General features: G+C 38.5%; 1 protein-coding gene across 2 annotated transcripts in view; it reads right to left on the bottom strand.

The window, feature by feature from the left end:
- Positions 1–7,009: 7,009 nt before the first annotated feature.
- WDR64 (WD repeat domain 64) overlaps positions 7,010–20,493 on the bottom strand; it is a 170,243-nt gene continuing 156,759 nt past the window's right edge. For both annotated transcript variants that reach the window (XM_032644152.1, XM_032644145.1), the window contains 4 exons: positions 18,585–18,690; positions 15,796–15,876; positions 14,852–14,965; positions 7,010–7,093 (listed from right to left, as the gene is read on the bottom strand). In XM_032644152.1, the coding sequence (XP_032500043.1) occupies positions 7,010–7,093; positions 14,852–14,965; positions 15,796–15,876; positions 18,585–18,690 (385 nt within the window). The remainder of the gene's footprint in view (positions 7,094–14,851; positions 14,966–15,795; positions 15,877–18,584; positions 18,691–20,493) is intronic.

Below are 20,493 nucleotides of genomic sequence, written 5' to 3'. Positions count from 1 at the left end.
TTTTCTTTTGGGAGCATTCATCTGTAGACTGTGTCTATCCATTGTCTTTGGTAAAAGAGCTAGTTTTGATATGGACACCAGCTACATCTTTCCTCAGGGTATGCTGCCCCACCCCCATCAGGGGGGTGTGGTTGGTGTTGGAGTATCAAAAGCCTGTGTAGGGTGTGAGGTGGGACTTCCTCTCTGCTCTTTGTCTGTAACTACCCTGTCAGGGGTGGGGAGTTGAAGTAGATGTTGTTGGAGTGTAAGCCCTGAGAGTTGGGCTTGATCAGACTCCATTCCTCTTGAGTGCTTGCCCTGCCCCAGGAGGAAAGTTCTGAAGCAAAGTAAGCCCATGTGCTCACAAAGGACTGATGCATCACCTGTGTAGGCATCCATGGTCCTGCTTAGATGCAGCCCAAGTTCGGTTTCCTTTCCTCTGTTGTGTTAATTCTAGATCTAGTACAAGGCTCTGGCATGGAATGGGTGGGGCTGGAGTGTTTACTAGGCTGGGGGTGGGGGTTGGGGTGTTGTGGCTGCAGAAATTAAGGTGGCTGAACTGCCACCATAGATCTGGGCTGCCTCTGTGGCAGTCTTCTCCCAGGACCTGTATGCCCCAGATCTAGGGCTAAGCTGTGGCGTGGTGTGGGTTAGGCCCAGGCTCTCTCTCAGCTCAAGAAGGTTCCTGAGGTATCACCCAAGTAAGCACTGACAAAGGCCACTGCAGCCCCACCTGGACCATAACCCAGCCCCCCTGGGATGTCTCTGCGTAGCTAGACCAAGTCTTTTCACAGGGCTAAGCTAGCCCAGATCATGCACCAGGCTGTGGTGTGGAGTGAGCAGGGCCAGGTGTTCACCCCATTTGGATTTTGGGGACTACGATGAGGTGACAGCAACCAATGCAGAACTTTCTCTACCCTGACTGTTGGCAAGCTAGCGTGCATGCACTCTTTGCAAGTAGAGTCTAGGCTTCTCCAGCCCTTCTATCTGTCCCAGCAGTTCTCTCAGTAGTCAAGTGGGCTTGTCTCCTCTGTGTAGGACCTCAGGACTGGGATACCCAGTCTGTGGCTCAATCTGCTCACTCCCTAGGGTAAGGGTCCACCCGTGTGGACCATTTCTTCCTTTTAGATTCTTCCTAGATTCAGAGGACCTGACCTTATGCCTTTTTTCCCATCCTATCCAGTTATGTGGAAATCTTTCTTGCAGCTATGGTTGTATAAGAATTCTTCTGCCAGTTTCCAATTAGTTTTCCATGAGAATTATTCTACATGTAGATGTATTTTGATATGTTTGCAGGGGGACGTGAGCTCCACATCTCCTACTCCACCATCTTGATCCAACTCTCTAAGTATCTTTATAATCATTACCTGGACTCTTTATTGGGTAGATTGCTTATCTCTACTTTTCTTAGTTCTTCTGGAGTTTATCTTGTTCCTTCATTTGGATCATATTCTTCTGTTGCCTCATTTATGATTCTCTGGTTTTATTTCTATGTATTAGGTAGATTGTTTACATTTCCTGATCTTGGAGGAGTGGCCTTATGTAGTAGACATCCTGTGGATCTCTGCAACACACTCCCTTCTGATCACCAGAGCTGTAGGTTCTAAGGGTTCCCCCTATGTGCACTGAGTGGGTCCTTCTGTAGTGACAGGGCCAACTACTGCTGCCCCCACCCAGTTGGTCACACACAGCAGGCTGGCAGTCTTCACGACTGGCTTCATGGCCCAGGGAGTCCTGGTGCTGGTACTGTCTACCTGGTAGGTGGAGCTGCTCTTGGAGAGTGTGGCTGTGGGACCTGAGGAATCCTGAGGCCGATGCTCACCTGCTGGTGGTTAGGACCAGGTCCCAGTATGGCTGGTTTTGTGGCTTATAGTACTCCAGAGCTGATGCTGACCCATTGGTAGGCAGGGCCATTTCCCAGGGCGGCTGCTTTTGGGACCCAGGCATTCCTGGAACTGGTGCTAGCCCATTGGTGGTCAAGGTTGGGTTCCCACACAGCTGGCTACTTGGCCTGGGAGGTTCTGGGACTGGTGCTGATCAGCTGGTTGTTCAGTTAACCCCTAGTACTAACAGGCTACAGTAAGGATTCCAAAATGACACTTGCCAGCACCAGTGTCCTTGTGTTAGAATGAGCTCCCCCAAAATGACTTCTACCAGTGTCTAGGTCCCCAGGGAGAGTCCTAATAACCTCCTACCTCTCCTGGAGTCTGTCCAAGATCAGCAATTGGGTCTGACACAAGAGTCTTTCAAATTACTGTCTCTGCCCTGGGACTTGGAGCCTGTGAGATTTTTGTATGTGCCTTTTAAGAGTAGAATCTCTGTTTCTTACAGCTCTCTGGCTCTCCTATACAGGCATCCTGCTGGCCTTCAGTGCTAACATTCTGGGGGGCTTATCTTCTGTTGCAGAACTCCTGGTCTGGGGAGTCCCATGTTAGGGTCAGGCCCCACACTCCTTGGAACAAACCTCTAATCTCTGCAGCTGAGATTATCCTTCTGATTTTGGGTCATCTACCCAGGTGTGGGTCTTGACTATACCACATCTTCATGCTTCCTATCCATTTTGTTATGGTTCCTTCTTTATATTTATCTTTAGGTATGGAAAATCTTTTGTTAGTCTTCAGATCATTCTCACCAATAGGGTCTCTGTAAATAGTTGTAATTTTGGTTTGCCCATGGGAGTAGGTGAGCTCATGATCTTCCTACCTCTTGGCCTAATCTTGGTCACACCCCTGTTTATATTTAAATTATCTGTATTTTAAAACTCTGTGACATTATTGTTATTGCTTTATCCTGTTAATGTTCATTTAAGTTAACCACTTGTATACAATTTTCCATCTCTGAACTCCTATCCATTTTCCATCTTCTTAAATAATATCCTTTAGTGCTTTCCTTAATGTGTTTCTACTATGATTAATTTCCTCAATTTTTGTTGTCCAGAATCCTATGTGATTTTTAGCTATTTTCCCCTTGATTGAGAATGCTTAGCTAGCATTCATTTTATTTCAGAACTTCGAGGATACCATTCTATATTCTCTGGCGCTTCACAACCATTTTTTTCTGTGGAGAAGTTGGCAGAAGTCATTTTAATCGTGCTACTTTGAAGATATTTTGTCCTTTTTCTACTTCTGTTGCTTCCATAATTTGTTCTTTGTTCAATTTTCAGCAATTTTACTATGAACTGTGTGGATTTGCATTTTTTAATTAATAATTGTTTATTTTGCCTAAGGCCAATGGCTCTTCCTGATTCTGTAGGTTAGAGGCTTTATCAGGTTTTGAAAACTAACTGAATATTGCTGCTACCTATTCTTTTCTCTCCTGGTACTACTGTTATTCTTCATATTACCTCAATTCTGCTTTTACCCTCTCCTGTTTTTCATCTTTCCATCTCTCAGTGCTTCATTATGGATAATTCTTTGTAACCTATATTTTTCAGCTCACTAATTTTCTATTTAGTTGACTTAGTCTGTTGTTATATCCTTTGACTGAGTTTTTCATTTTTGTCATTGTGTTTTTTGGTTCTAGAATTTCCATTTGGTTCTTATCAACAATTTCTATTTCTCTGCTAAAATTCTAAATCTTGTGTTTTGTTTTTGCGGTATGCGGGCCTTTCACCGTTGTGGCCTCTCCTGTTGCGGAGCACAGGCTCCAGACGCGCAGGCTCAGTGGCCATGGCTCATGGGCCCAGCCGCTCCGCGTCATGTGGGATCCTCCCGGACCGGGGCACGAACCCATGTCCCCTGCATCGGCAGGTGGACTCTCAACCACTGCGCCACCAGGGAAGCCCTAAATCTTGTGTTTTATCTCCTCCAATATAATAAGCACAGTTATTTTAAAGTCTATATCTGGAGTTCCCAGGTGTTGTTTCTATTACCTGCTGTTTTCTGTCAGTTGTCATTCTTGTTGTCTTGTGTCCTCATGTACCTAGTCATTTTTTGTAGTGTCATAGGTATATATTTGTTATAGTAAAGATGTAATGTAAGGCCTAAGATGACATCATCTTTCTCCACAGTATGTACTCCTGCTTCTGAAGGCTCCTGGGTACTCTAGCAATTTAGGATTACCTTAGTCCAATTTCAGGGATTAAAATATCTGGAGGCAGAACTGTAGTCCCAGTGAAGATCTGTTTAGCTTTATGTCACTCTTATTTCTAATATGCAGGTTTTTGGAGCCTCAACCCAAAGCCAGAGGGGATTATACCTTGATGGGGTCTGGATTCCATTCCCTGTCCCTTTAGCCCTAATTATCACTTCAACTCCTTAGCCACTTAATCTTCCATTCTTGAATCACCACATGCTTACAGGAGAAAATTAGCTTCAAAATTTGAGCCTCAGTCCTCCCCTAGAATCTGGTACATTCATGCTTCACCATCCTATTTGTGATCAGATGCCTTCATAGAGATGTTTTCTTTATTTTGTCCTTGTTTCTTAGTTGTCTTCAGTGGGAGTGATTGGTCCAAACTACATAGTCTACCATTACCTGAGGCAGAAATCATTACCTTATGTTTTAGTAAATATTTTAACTCCATGCTAAAATAAAATATTCTTATTTATTTGGCAACAAGTCAAGCCTTTTCTTAAATGATTAATTTACTCGACCTCTCATTTGATAAGTGAGGGAAAAGACAAAATTTTTCTACATATTTTGTGTATCATTTAAAATTATTATAATCACATAATTAGTTATACTGCTATTCTTAACATTATACTGACTAAAATACAATCATTTATTACATAATGTGCAAAAATTCCAAAATATTTTTTTAAATTATGAGGGTCAAGAAATTGTATATTTCTGTTAAAAGAGGTTTGAGAGAATTCCTCAGTCAAAAAAGGAGAGCGGGCTTCCCTGGTGGCGCAGTGGTTGAGAGTCCGCCTGCCGATGCAGGGGACACGGGTTCGTGCCCCGGTCCGGGAAGATCCCACATGCCGCGGAGCGGCTGGGCCCGTGAGCCATGGCCGCTGAGCCTGCGCGTCCAGAGCCTGTGCTCTGCAACGGGAGAGGCCACAACAGTGAGAGGCCCGCGTAAAGAAAAACAAAAAAAAAAAAAAAAAAAAAAAAAAAAAAAAAAAAAAAGGAGAGGGATGCTAATTTAGGGCCTTGAATGCCACATTAAAGGAATTGAGTGCATGGCAGGGTATTCAATATTGTCTCATTCTAGGAAATCTATGCCTAGGGATGAAATGGCCTTTTACAACTGAGATTGAGAGGCAGGAAATGAAATCATTTTCATAAACTCCTTTGAATTTTCTTGCTACTTTTAGAATTTTTTTTTGATAAAGAGTATTCTGGGGCAAAATGGATAAAGGAGGTTAAAAGGTTCAGACTTCCAGTTATAAAATAAATGAGTCATTGGGATGTAAAGTATAACACTGTGACTATAGTTAATAATTCTGTGTTATATATTTGAAAGTTGCTGAGAGTAGATCTCTGCTTTTTGTTCACTTTTTTTATTCCTCAGCAATCCTCAGGAGCCTGCACTCCAGCTGCTCCCCCATGTACTCCCCAGGGAGTAGATCTTAAACGTCCTCATCACAAGAAAAAAATAAATGTAACTACATATGGGGATGGATGTTAATTAGACTTAATCTGGAGATCACTTCACAAAATATACTAATGTTGAATCATTTTATTGTACACCTGAAGCTAATATAATATTATATGTCAATTATACCTCAATTAAAGGAAAAAAATCTCCTGGCTTTCTTAGGTATTTAGGACCAATTTCCCATAACTATATTCTGTTTTTGCAGGAGTCTCTTCTTTCATTTGAGTAAATGATACAAATTATTTTTTAAAAATTTAAAAACCTTAATGTTCAATATTTTCTGTTGGAACTTTAGTTTTGAATGTAATTAAAATAAGTGAAGAAAAAAGTTAAAAGAAAAAAATCAGTAGGAAAAATGATTAGATTCCTATGAACAACAAAAATTAGTACATGTCTATAAATAAACATAAAAAAGTGAAATTTTTTATTCATATGAATAAGATCCATATGAATAAAAAATTTGCTTAGTTTCCCAAAGTTGTTGGGATTTAAGAATTATAGAACACTTCCTAGAATGTAAAGGCAGTATGAAATGTTCAGGGACCATAGTTTTTTCTTCCCATGTGGCCTTGTGCTTTGGGGAAAGTAGACTAACCCTTGACACAGGAATGCTTTTATTACTTAGAACCACAAATATTTTTCCCAAAATGATTTGGGTCAGCCAGTCTTCAGGCTTCAATTCTTGATACTTCCTCATGTCTTTGACTTATTTAAAATCTCATTTATTATTGATCAAATGTAGATGCTTTCATTTTTTACATGAGTATCCAATGGTGAAATTAATCATTTGATCAAAATATCAGAATCAATTAATAAAGGTATCAGTAAAAGATGAACCCCAGCAACTGCAGATAACCATTCAAGTTCTATTATCTGGAGTCATTTATAGTCTAAATGCAAATAACTTCTGACTTTATCTAAGAAACTCTGAGCATTTTCTTCCATATGACATTTCTCTAAATGAAAAAGACAAATAGCTAGAGGCTTGACTGGCACATTTTTCTTTTTAAAAATAATTCTCTTTATACTGTACATAGCATGACACATAAGTAATTTTACTCTTATTACGTACATTCTGATAATAATTCTTGTTATAAATTAGGGTGAACAATGGGGGGAGGTGGAAAACAAGTCATTGATAACCATATTATTTTAGATCTACTTATGCTATTGATTTTATTTGTTTCTTTATGAGTCATTTTTCTGACAGTAAATAAGAAATATTCCTTATTCAGTAAGTGGATTTCCATGTATGAAAGAAGCTGGCCAACTGGATGTTGCTGCTTGCATGGTATTCAGAGATGAGGCCATCTGAAGACCTTGAGTAATCTTTTCCATCAATAGGATGGCCTGAGGATACAGAGGTTGGTGACAATATCTGATAGACCCTCACTTTCATCCTGAAATAAAGACTAGAGTATCACTGAGACCTTGCCATTTGAAGTGCAGCTCAGGCTACAGCAGCCACTTCTGATTCTTCTCTCTTCACTTGGGGATAGCTGGGAAGAAAGAAGAAGTCAGGTTTATTTGTGGGACAAAATTTCCTTTCAGACTTCTCCTCTGTTGTACCTGTGAAATAAAGGACAGGTCAGTTAGTAACTGCATTATATGACAAACACAATTTTTTAGAGTCAATCTGTACCACTAATTTTTATGAAGATTTTAATCCTCCTAAAGGATTAAAGGAAGAAAGTTTAGTTATTTACTTAGCTATCCTGTGTGCCTCCTGGGTAAAAATGTGTTTAAAAAAAAAAATAGGAGGTGAGGCTCCAGCAGCTCATGGTGGAAGAGCAAAGGCTTTAGAACTACTTAACTCTGGAATTATCCATTCTTGCGATTCTCTGTCTAATCTGCAAAGGGTTGGGGGTTGGTTAAAATAAAAGAAAACAAAGAAGCTTGTTAGGTTGTTGTAATATTAATATCATGAGTCCATTGTCTTATAAAAAAATAAAATCAAGTAATGATCCCACAAATGAGAAAAAAAGTTAGTTTTGAATTAGATATTTTTAGAAAACATACATATAAAAAGTTAAGCTTGTTTGGTTTCAAAATTTAGATCAAGAAGTGTCTAAATGTGTCAGAGAGGAAGCAAGATGGTGGAGTAGAAGTTCTTAAGCTCACCTCTTCTCATGAAAACATCAAAATCACAACTAACTGCTGAAAAGCCATCAACAAAAAACCTGGAATCTACCAAAAAGATATTCTACTTTCATTTCAAAGACAAAAAAGCCACAATGAGACAGTAGGAGGGGTGCATCTGTGATACAATCAAATACCATACTTTCCACAAACTGGAAAATAATTAAATCATAGAGGTTTTCCCACAGGAGTGAGAGTTCTGAGCCCCACATCAGGCATCCCAGCCTGGGGGTCTGGCATCAGGAGGAGGATCCCCAAGAGCATTTGGCTTTGAATGCAAATGGGATTTGATCATAGCAACTCCACAGGACTGGGGGAAACAGAAACTCAACTCTTGGAGGGCACACGCAAGGTCTTGTGTGCACCAGGACCCCAGGGGAAAAAAGCAATGACTTCATAGGAACCTGGGCCAGACCTACTAGCTGGTCTTGGAGGGTCTTCTGGGGAGGTGGGGGAGGCTGTGGCTCACTGTGGGGACAAGGACACTGGTGGCAGAGGTACTGGGAGATATTCATGGACATGAGCTCTCCTGGAGGCTGCCATTTTGACACCAAGTCCTGGTACCACCCAACAGCCCGTAGGCTCCAGTGCTGGGATGTCTCAGGTGAAACAAACAATGGGGCAGGAACAAAGCCCCACCCATCAGCACACAGGCTGCCTAACATCTTCCTGAGCCCACAGCCCCCTCTAAACACACCCCTTGACACAGCCCTGGCCACCAGAGGGACAAGACCCAACTCCATCGACCAGAGGATAGGCACTGGTCCCTCCCACCAGAAAACCTGCCCAAGCCTCTTAGAACAGACTCAGTCACCAGGGAGCAGACATCAGAAGCAAGAGGAACTACAGTCCTACAGCCTACAGAATGGAGACTGCAAACTGAAAGCTAGACAAAATGAGATGGCAGAGGAATATGTTCCAGATGAAAGAACAAGATAAAACCTCAGAAGAACAACTAAGTGAAGTGGAGATAGGCAATATACCCCCCCAAAAATTCAGAGTAATGATAGTAAAGATCATGCCAGATCTCGAAAAAGAATGGGGAAGTAGACCAAAAAGATACAAGAAATGTTTAACAAAGAGCTAGAAGACATAAAGAAAAAAACAAACAATTTGAACAATATAATAACTGCAATGAAAAATACACCAGAAGGAATCAATAGCAGAATAAACGAGGCAGAAAAAATGGATAAGTGAGCTGCAAGACATACTGGTGGAAATCACTGTCACAGAACAGAATAATAATAAAAAAAAAAGAATGAAAAGAAATGAGGACAGTTTAAGACCTCTAGGAGAACATTAAATGCACAGACATTAACATTATAGGTGTCCCACAAGGAGAAAAGAGAAAGAAAGGGCCAGAAAAGCTATTTGAAGAGATAATAGCTGAAAAGATCACTAATATGTGAAACAGTCAGCCAAGTCCAGGAAGTGCAGAGTTCCAGGCAGGATAAAGCCAAGGAGGAGCACACTGAGACACATATTAATCAAATTGACAAAAATTAAAGAAAGATAGAAAATATTAAAAGCAACAAGAAAAAAGCAACAAATAACATACAAAGGGATCCCCATAAGTTTCTACAGCAGAAACTCTGTAGACCAGAAGAGAGTGGCATGATATAGTTAAACCTATATATAAGTTTAAAGGGAAAAAGGGAAAAAACTATAACCAAGAAAACTCTACCCAGCAATGCTCTTGTTCAGATATGATGGAGAAATCAAGCTTTACAGACAAGCAAAAGGTAAGAGAATTCAGCACCACCAAACCAGCTTTACAACCAATGCTAAAGGAACTTCTCTAGGCAGAAAAGAAAAGGCCACAACTAGAAACAAGAAAATTACAAGTGGAAAGCTCACCATTAAAGGCAAACGTACAGTAAAGGTAGGAAATCATACACACACACACAAATATGATATCAATACAAGCAATCATGATAAGAGGAGAGGACAAGTGCAGAATATTGGAAATGCATCTGAAATTTAAGAGACCAGTAACTTAAAACAATCTTGTTTATATAGAGACTGCTATATCAAAACCTGATGATAACTGCAAACCAAAAATCTACAATAGATATACAAACAAAAAAGAAAAAGGAATCCAAACACAACACTAAAGATAGTCTTTAAATCACCAGAGAAGAGACCAAAAGAGGAAGGGAAGAAAAAAGACCTACAAAAGTAAATCCAAAACAATTAACAAAATGGCAACAGGAACATACATTTTGATAATTACCTTAAACATAAATGGATTAAATGCTTCAGCCAGAGAATGTAGACTGGTTGAATGGATATGAAAACAAGACTCAAAAATATGCATTCTATAAGAGACCCACTTCAGATCTAGGGACACATACAGACTGAAAGTGAGGGGATAGAAAGAGATATTCCATGCAAATGGAAATCAAAAGAAAGCTAGAGTAGCAATACTCATATCAGACAAAATAGACTTTAAAATAGTGCTATAAGAGACAAAGAAGGACACTACATAATGATCAAGGGATCAGTCCAAGAGAAGACATAACAATTGTAATTATAGATGCACCCAACATAGGAACACCTCAATATATATGGCAAATGCTAACAGCCATAAAAGGAGAAATCAACAGTAACAAAATAATAGTGGGCTGGGGGACTTCCCTGGTGGTTCAGTAGTAAAGAATCTGCCTTCCAATCCAGGGGACGGAGGTTCAAGCCTTGGTTGGGGAAATAGGATCCCACATGCTGCGGGACAGCTAAGCCCACATGCCACAACTACTGAGGTAGTGTGCCTTAACTAGGGAGCCTGTGTGCTGCAAACTACAGAGCTCACATGCTCTGGAGCCTGTGCACCACAAGTAGAGAAGAGAAAACCAGAGAAAACCCACATGCCACAACTAGAGAGAAGCCTGCATGCCGCAACAAAAGACCCTGCATGCCTCAGCGAAGATCCCATGTGCCACAACTAAGACCCAATGCGGCCAAAAAATAAATAAATGAATAAATAAATAAACAATAGTGGGGGACTTTAACACCCCACTTTCATCAATGAACAGATCATCCAGACAGAAAATCAATAAAGAAACACAGGCCTTAAATGACACATTAGAACAGATAGACTTAATTGATATTTATAGAGCATTCCATCCAAATGCAGCAGAATACACATTCTTTTCAAGAGCACATGGAATATTCTCCTGGATAGATCACATGCTGGGCCATAAAAAAGCCTTCATAGATTTAAGAAAATTGAAATAATATCGAGCATCTTTTCCAACCACAACACTTTGAGACTAGAAATCAACCACAAGAAAAAAAGTACAAAAAATAAAATAAAACAGGTGGAGGCTAAACAATAGGCTACCAAACAACAAATGGATCACTGAAAAAATCAAAGAAGAAATAAAAAAATGCCCAGAGACAAATGAAAATGAAAACATGATGATCCAAAACTTATGAGACACAGCAAAAGAAGTTCTAAGAGGAAAGTTTATAGCAATAAAATTGTACCTCACAAAACAAGAAAAATTTTAAATAACCTAACCTTACACGTAAAGCAACTGGAGAAAGAAAAACAAACAAAACCCAAAGTTAGTAAAAGGACAGAAATCATAAAGACCAGAGCAGAAATAAATGAAATAGAAATGAAGAAAAGAATAGAAAAGATCAATGAAACTAAAAGCTGGTTCTTTAAAAAGATAAACAAAATTGATAAAGCTTTAGCCAGACCCATCAAGAAAAAGAGGGAGAGGGCTCAAATCAATAAAATTAGAAATGAAAAAGGAGAAGTTAAAATGGACACCACAGAAATACAAAGGATCATAAGAGCCTAGTACCAGCAACTATATGCCAATAAAATGGACAACCTAGGAGAAATGGACAAATTCTTAGAGAGGTACAATCTCCCAAGACTGAACCAGGAAGAAATAGGAAATATGAACAGACCAATCACAGGTACTGAAATTGCAACTGTGATTTAAAAACTTCCAACAAACAAAAGTCCAAGAACGATGGCTTCAGAGGTGAATTCTATCAAACATTTAGAGAAGAGTTAACACCTATCCTTCTGAAACTATTCCAAAAAATCTCAGAGGAAGGAACACTCCCAAAGTCATTCTATGAGTCCACCATCACCCTGATACCAAAACCAGACAAAGTTACCACAAGAAAAGAAAATTACAGGCCAATATCACTGATGAACATACATGCGAAAATCCTCAACAAAATACTAGCAAAGTGAATCCAACAATACATTAAAAGGATCATACACCATGATCAAGTGGGATTTATTCCAGGGATGCAAGGATTTTTCAATATCTGCAAATTGAACATTGTGATACACCACATTAACAAAATGAAGAATAAAATCCATATGATCATCTCAGTAGATGCAGAAAAAGCTTTTGACAAAATTCAACACCAATTTATGATAAAAACTCTCCAGAAAGAGGCATAGAGGGAAACTACCTCAACATAATAAAGGCCATATATGACAGACCCACAGCTAACATTGTGCCTGAAGATGAAGAGCTGAAATCATTTCCTCTAAGATCAGGAACAAGACAAGGATGTCTACTCTCTCCACTTTTATTCAACATAGTTTTGGAAGCCCTAGCTAAAAATAAACTCAAAACAGATTAAAGGCCTAAATGTAAGTTTGTATACTATAAAACTGTTAGAGGAAAATGTAGGCAGAACCAACTTTGACATAAATCACCGCAGTATCTTTTTTGATCCACCTCCTAGAGTAGTGGAAAAAAAACAAAAAATAAACAAATGAGACAATTAAACTCAAATGCTTTTGCACAGCAAATGAAACCATAAATAAAATGATAAGATGACCCACAGAATGGGAAAAAATATTTGCAAACAGTGTGTCTGACAATGGATTAATCTCCAAAATTTACAAACAGCTCATGCGGCTCAATATCAAAAAATTAAACAAACCAATCAAAAAATGGGCAGAAGACCTAAATAGACATTTCTCCACAGAAGACATAAAGATGGCAAAGAGGCACATGAAAAGATGCTCAACATCACTAATTGTTAAAGAAATGCAAATCAAAACTACAGTGAGATATCACCTCACACCAGTCAGAATGGACATCATCAAAAAGTCTACAAACAATAACTGCTGGAGAGGGCGTAGAGAAAAGGGAAGTCTCCTACACTGTTGGTGGGAATGTAACTTTGTTACAGCCACTGTGGAGAACAGTCTGAATGTTCCTTAAGAAACTAAAAATAGAGCTACCATATGACCCAGCAATCCCACTCCTGGGCATATATCCCAAGAAAAACATGGTCCAAAAGGATACATGCACCCCAATGTTCATTGTGGTGCTGTTTACAATAACCAAGACATGGCAGCAACCTAAATATCCATTGAAAGATGAATGAATAAAGATGTGGTACATATATACAATGGAATATTACTCAGCCATTAAAAAGGAAGAAATAATACCTTTTGCAGCAACATGGATGGACCTGGAGATTATCATACTAAGTGAAGTAAGTCAGACAGAGAAAGAGAAATATCATATGATGTCACTTATATGCACAATTTAAAAAGAAAGATATCAATGAACTTATTTACAAAACAGAAAGAGACTCACATACTTAGAAAACAAACTTATGGTTACCAAATGGGAAAGGTTGTGGCGAGACAGAAAATAGGAGGTTGGGATTAACATATACACACTACTATATATAAAATAGATAATCAACCAGGACCTACTGTATAGCACAGGGAAATCTACTCAATACTCTGGAATAACCTATATGGGAAAAGAATCTGAAAAAGAATAGATATATGTATATGTGTAAGCTAATCACTTTGTTGTACACCTGAAACTAACACAACAATGTAAATCAACTATACAAAATAAAAATTAAAAATAAAAATAGGGCTTCCCTGGTGGCGCAGTGGTTGAGAATCTGCCTGCCAATGCAGGGGACACGGGTTCGAGCCCTGATCTGGGAAGATCCCACATGCTGTGGAGCAGCTAGTCCCGTGAGCCACAACTACTGAGCCTGCGCATCTGGAGCTTGTGCTCCGCAATAAGAGAGGCCGTGACAGTGAGAGGCCTGCTCATCACGATGAAGAGTGGCCCCCGCTCGCTGCAACTAGAGAAAGCCCTCGCACAGAAACAAAGACTCAACACAGCCAAATATAAATAAATAAATAAATAAATAAATATATGTCAACTTAATTAGAAAAGTAATGTGTTAAATTTAAATAAATAAATAAATAAATAAATAAAAATAAGGGAATTCCCTGGTGGTCCAGTGGTTAGGTCTCTGCGCTTCCACTGCATGGGTCACAGGTTTGATCCCTGGTTGGGTAACTAAGCTCACCACATGTGGTGTGGCCAAAAAATAAAAATAATAAAAATAAAAATTACTATATATTAGATCCTCCTCTTAATTTTTGATCAATTTTAATAACTAGATAAATGACCACATTTTAAGTTAGGCTTATATAAACTTCCTAGAACTAGTAGAAGAGTTTTAAGGTTTGAGTATTTTAGGCTGTTTGGTTTGAGAAATGAGCATGAAATTTGGAGTAAAATGTTGACCTCAGGTTATCACTTAATTTTATGTGATCTTGGCAAGTCACTTAACCTCCCTTTTGGCTCCACTTTTTTCCAATTCTACAATGGGTATAACACTTTGTGTGATTTTTTGTGAAAATCAAAAGAATCATTTATAAAAATACTATGTAAACTGTGAAGTTTTATGTTAGTTTTCCTACTAATATTGGGGTGGCCAAAAAGTTTGTTTGGGGTTTTCTGTAAGACTTTACTTTTACTTTTTGGCCAACCCAGTATGTGGAAAGCATTCTCCTTGACTTGGCTGGTAAGCCAGAAACTTATTGATGTCTTGGCTCCATCGGGCAGGTACAATAATGTTAGGAAGCAAGGATGGCTACACAGCCCTCAGATATGTCATGTCATACTGCCTAGCTTTTAAAATTAGTCAGTGAACCTAAGTCTGAAATTAGCTCTCAGAAAGTTTTACTTTTTCAGGCTCAGAGGTCTTGTTTGATTTTTCTGTCTGTCCAGGAAATTCATGATTTCCATCTCACTAAGATAAAACACATGCATCCTGGAATATTTGTAAACTAAGTAGGAACTGAGATAATTTTAGACCCAGAAATAAGAAACAATCCAAACAGAAATGGGATACACTATGGAATTCTAAGTACTAACTCACTCTTTCATGTTGAACATGGCTTCCCTTCTTCTTTCCTGGAATGCCATCTGAAAAGTCCCTTTGTGCCTCTGAACCAATTAGTGGAAGAAATCTTAGACTAGTGGGGCTTGGTACCTAGAAGCCATAAACAAGGAGTTAGACATACTTAAAGTGCTAACTTCTGTAATGTGAATTCAAGGGTGGGGGATAGGGAGTGAGAAGATCCAACTGCTTTAAAATATACCCACCTTCCCAGGAGCCCACTATTAATTCTGATACTTTACCCTTAGCATCATCTGTAGTTTAAGTGTTTGATACCTGTAATAGCTGTCAACATGTTCTTGGGAAAGAGAAGTAACATTTTAAGAAACAATAGGTTAAGATTAAGTTGTAATATTTTGTCTTTGGTTTATTATTCTTGGTTAATTAATTCTTTAACAGGTTATCTGGGTTGGAGACTTGAAGGATGAATAGGGATTTGGAGGGAAACAAGTGGTGGATGAGTTATGGGCAGAGGGGCAGCACAGGCAAAGTCACAGAAGAGGAAAGAACAGTGATGCTTAAGGAATGGTAAGTAATTTAGCGTAGCTGGAGTTTAAGGTACATGGGAGAATGTGGTGGAAAATGGGGTTATACAGTTCAGGCAGAGATCAGATCATGAGAGGTTTGTATGCCAGGGTAAAGGCATCTGGATTTTATCCTCTAGGTGATGAAGAGCCAGGGTAAAGTTTGAAATAGTTTTCTGTAGTATTATTTAGTGTGGAATGACAGAGACAAGTGGTCAAGGCCGTTGACACACAGAACTGAAGACTTCTCTGGGATCGGACACAACATGTTTATGGAAGCATCATTCTGCTTGGTTATGTGATTTTCTCCAACCTTGTTTTTTAGCCCAGGGTCAGGGGTGAGATGTCAGATTCCCTATTTTTCTGTAACCACTCTACTCCTAGATACCTCCAACTCACCCTATATATAGGCAGAGAACCAAAAACAATCCCTGCCTCTCTGTTTTCAGTCATGAAACCTTCCAAGGCATATCTTCGAATCTGCAAAGCAGAGGAGTGAATGTTTAATGAAAAGGGCACATTACATCAGTGGCAAAATTCCTGGATTCAAATTCTGTCACTTACTAGCTGCATGATCTTAAGCAAATTCTTTCCCTGTTGATGAGTTATGAGGATCAAATGCACATAGTGATGTGCTACTTAAATGTGAGAGTTAGTGCTATTGTTTTATTATTACTAATAACAATATGTCAAAAAGAAATTAACAGAAAAGAAGTGAATTGATAAATATTACACAATTGAGAATGAAAAGGAATGGGCAAAACAAAATTGCTAGTAGAAATCAGAGATTCCTTAGTAAAAGGTATTTTACCTCAAGCGTTAACCCTTTGTTATTTTACCAACAAACTGAGAAGATAAAGGTGTGGTAAGAAGAGGGCATTCAGTTGTTTCAAGAGCTTTAAAACATTTCTAAAGACTTCCCCAAATTTATTTAATATTTCAGTTAAATTACTTAAAAATTTATCTCTTCAAATTGGAAGAAAATATTAAAAGTGAATACCAATCTTTATTTTTAGGTTGTGCTATTCAACAAAATTGAGGAATTTTTATATGCTATACATGTATCTTTGCCCATAAAGAGCTTATGATTTATTGGTGGAGGTGAGAAGCAAGAGTGAGTATACCAATAATTCTAGTTCAGTGTAGAACATGATAAGTGAACATGTTATGAGACACAAAGCAAGAAGAGATTGGGGCCTTTGGGGAAAGTGGAATTAACATTTATTGAGTACCTACGATGTACCTCATATATATTTTCTCATTTAATCCTCACAAGAACTCTTTGAAGGATTAGATTATTAGTTGTTAGAGAAAATAACATCTAAGATTAAACCTAAGTCTGTTACATTCCACAGCCAGTCCCTTTCCTGCCTGTGAGCCTGTCCTCTGGGAGAAACTGAGTTCCGTTTGGACAGAAAGCTAGGGTTTATAAAAATTGTTTCATTTGGAAAGTGTTAAATATTTATTAAACATGAAGTTGATGCTGTGAAAGAATAATGACATAATGAACACTGCTCTGTTTTACAAATTGGAACAATACCCTCAACTTTGAGGTTTTCAGTGTGCCATTCCCAGTCCTTTTCATCTGCTCTCAAACATAATCTGAATGTTATATTCTTAATTCTCTTGCTTTTATTTATACAATTTTACCTTTTATGCTTTTTGCCAAAACAATATTTTATTTAGTTTTGCCTCTCCTCTATTTTTATCTAAATGAAATCGCTATGTATGTATTCTTATGCAAAACTTTTCTCATTCAATAGTACGTCTCAAACACTCATTTGTGTAGGTGAGTGCTATTCTAGTTCATTTAGTTTTACTGTGCCATAGTATTTCAATTTATAAATATGCCATAATTTAGTTACCAGTTATACTGTTGATGAGCAGTTAGGCTGCTTTCAGGTTTTTGCTGTTACAAACAATACTGCTCTGAGCTCTCTTCTTCCTGCCTCCCAAACACATGCTCAAGAATTTCTACTCAGCAGAGTATGCCTATTTTCAACTTTACTAGATAATGCCTGTCACATAATTTTCCAAAGTGATTCTAGCAGTTTACACTATTTCCACTAGCAGATTATTGTTCTGATTGTTCCAAATGCACACCAATTGTCAGACTTTTTGATATTTGCCAAGCTGGTGGCTGTAAAATGCTATCTTATAATATTATTGATGTGCAGTTCCATGATTACTAACGAGGCTGAGCATCTTTTCATGTATTTATTGGTAATTTTTTTTCCTTTTGTGAAGCATCTATTCAAGTATTTGACTCTTTTTTAAATTGGACTACCTTTTCTACTTACTGATTTTTTCCTATTCTGGATACTAATACATTGTCAGTTACAAAGTAGGATGGACTTTGACAGAGAGAGATCATGAATATGGCAAGGGTAGACCAGGTGGACTATAGGGACAGAATACTGAGAGAAATGTTCAGGAAAACAACAATTAGTCTGATTTACAGAGGGTTGGGCAACTGTAGGTTATAAATGGGAGATAAGTTTGGTTTGTATTGTTGAAAATCTTGAGGAAATCCATTTTAATTAATTAATGCCAGACCTTCGCCTAAAGACTCATGCTATATCCGTTTTTTAGAAATTTTAGAAATTGAAATAGAATAAATAACAGTGTACATTTCTCTCCTGTTTCTGCACGGAAGAAAAGTGTGTCTATCTGTGATAAGCAGAATAATGGTAACCGAAGATATTCACACCCTACTCCTCTCACCTGGAATCTGTGAATATATTGCCTCACTTGGCGAAAGAGACTTTGCAGATGTGGCTAAGGTTAAGAACCTTGTGATGGATTATCCAGGTGGGCCCAATCTAGTCACAGGAATTTTTAAAAGCAGAGAACATTTCCCACTGGTCAGAGAGACATGTGACCACAGAAGAATGGGCAGACAGTTGCAACATTTCTGGCTTTGAAGATGAAGGAAGGGGACCACAAACTAAGGAGTATGAGATTCTCCCCTAGAGCCTCCAGAAAGGAAACAGCTCTGGCAACACCAGTAAAACCAGAGTCAGACTTTTGATCTACAGAACTGTGAAATAACTAATTTGTATTGTTTAAGCCACCAAGTTTGCAGGGATATGTAACAGCAGCAATAGAAAACTAATACACCGGGCACATCTAAATTCAAAAAACCAAAAGCAAAAGTTTTTGTTTGTTTGTTTGTTTTTTAAGGTTACCTTGGGAGAAGAAAGAGACTTGAAAAACTTAAAATCATGTTCTACTTCAAAGGCCTTAGGAGGTGTACGCTTGAAGAGCAAAGACATCGAGCTCATTTTTTTCCATCTGCATATAAAGATACACATACACACTCACAAAAAGAACAGTTAAGGACATGCCCATGCCTTTTGTTTTCTGCCTAATCAGCAAGTATCCATGACGTACGTACTTCTTTGTCCGGGCCTCCAAATTCTCTTGGCTCCCATGGCACCAGTTCTAACCATGTGACCTTTGCACTTAACTCTTATTCCACTTGGCTTCCCAGATTTCCCTCCAAAGAAACCACAGAGATGTCTACTAAACCTGAACATTCCATGTAGTTAAATTTATTAATAGCCATTGGGGGGGAAAAAACTGTATAGTAAGGATGAGGAAATCTCTGGTATAAAACCAAAGCTTGATTTCTTTTTGTGACTCAGGTCAGCTCCCACTATAGTTAAAACTTACTTATGCATATATTTTAAAAGTTATAACCAAGTATTAAAACATTTTTTAAAGATAATAAGTAGTATGTTCTAAAATGCAGTACTTGTACAGAAGAAGGCCTGATTTGCTACACACAAGACATAATTATTTACTTATAACAAATGTGAACACATATCATACTTTAAGCTATCCCAAATATATCATATCATTTCAAACTTCTGTATCTATCATTTATATCTCTTGTGTCTGCTTGTAATGTTCTCCACTAGTCATTCTTTATTTGTTCCACAATATCTTTTGAGTGCCTACTTTGTGCTAAGAACTGAACTAAGAACTGGGTATATAAAGATGTATAAAACATGGTTCTTGTCCTCAAGGAACTCAGAGAATAATGAAGGAATGCATATTAACAAAATTAGAATATAGTGTTTTCAGTACTAAGATACATGGATGCTCAAGGCTCAGCAATTACCTGAGGAGATTGATCAACTTTGCTTGGTGAACTTTATCATATCCTGATGAGCCTTGGCTCTACTATACCACCTCTTACATTTTAGCCAGACTTCTTCCCCAGTGTTCCTTACTGCCCAGCTAAGGCAAGCCTTGAACACTGCAATGGGATTTTGGCAGTCATTTGGAACCCTTGTTAATTGTTCCCAAACTGTTCCTGTTTTGTACCGCATTCTGTGTGGTTTGTGACTCAGCTTCAATTCCTATTTACAGCCATTCTACCAACTTTTGGACTAGATGATGGCATTGTGTCTCCCCAGCTTTGACCCACTTAGGATTTCCCTAAAAGACCTTATTTAAGACAGTCCTCTCTGATTTTTCCCACTTTGGACTCATCTTGTCAGCTATTCCAGCTCTGGTCTGCTGGATATTACCAGTCTAGGCAGTCTGGTCCTGTGAGGGCTAGACATTTAGACATCTATAATCTAGGGCTGAGCTTTGCTGATGTTGAAAGCTCAAATGAGCACCAATCTCTTCCATTATAACAAAGATTTAGCCATGGTCAAAACCAGGACTGAGCTTTGCAAAAGCATAAAACACATTTTGACCAATATTTTATTCTTTACTGGAGGACTATCCTCCCTCCCCTATGCCTTTAAGCATGCTCAAGTCTCCCCCACAAACAATCAAACTCATGAAACAAACTATTCTTTATCCTTACAGCTATTTGACTTCCTTGCAAAGTAATCTGTACTGTCATCACCTCACGTCTCCTATTTATTTCTCAACCAAGACAATGTGAGTTTTTACCCATCACTCTTTGAAATTTCACTCTCTAGAATCATCAGTGACCTTTCAGCTGACAGACATGCCAAAACCAGTGTTTACTTTTCTCTTGTCCTATGTGACTTCACTGCCACATTCTACAAACGTGTCCTCTCTACCACTTTTCTTATTCTCTCCTCCCTTGATTTCCATCACACCACTTGTTTA

This window comes from Phocoena sinus, chromosome 1, assembly GCF_008692025.1.
Source record: "Phocoena sinus isolate mPhoSin1 chromosome 1, mPhoSin1.pri, whole genome shotgun sequence".
NCBI classification, from domain to species: domain Eukaryota; kingdom Metazoa; phylum Chordata; class Mammalia; order Artiodactyla; family Phocoenidae; genus Phocoena; species Phocoena sinus.
This window is presented reverse-complemented; position numbering and strand designations above follow the sequence as displayed.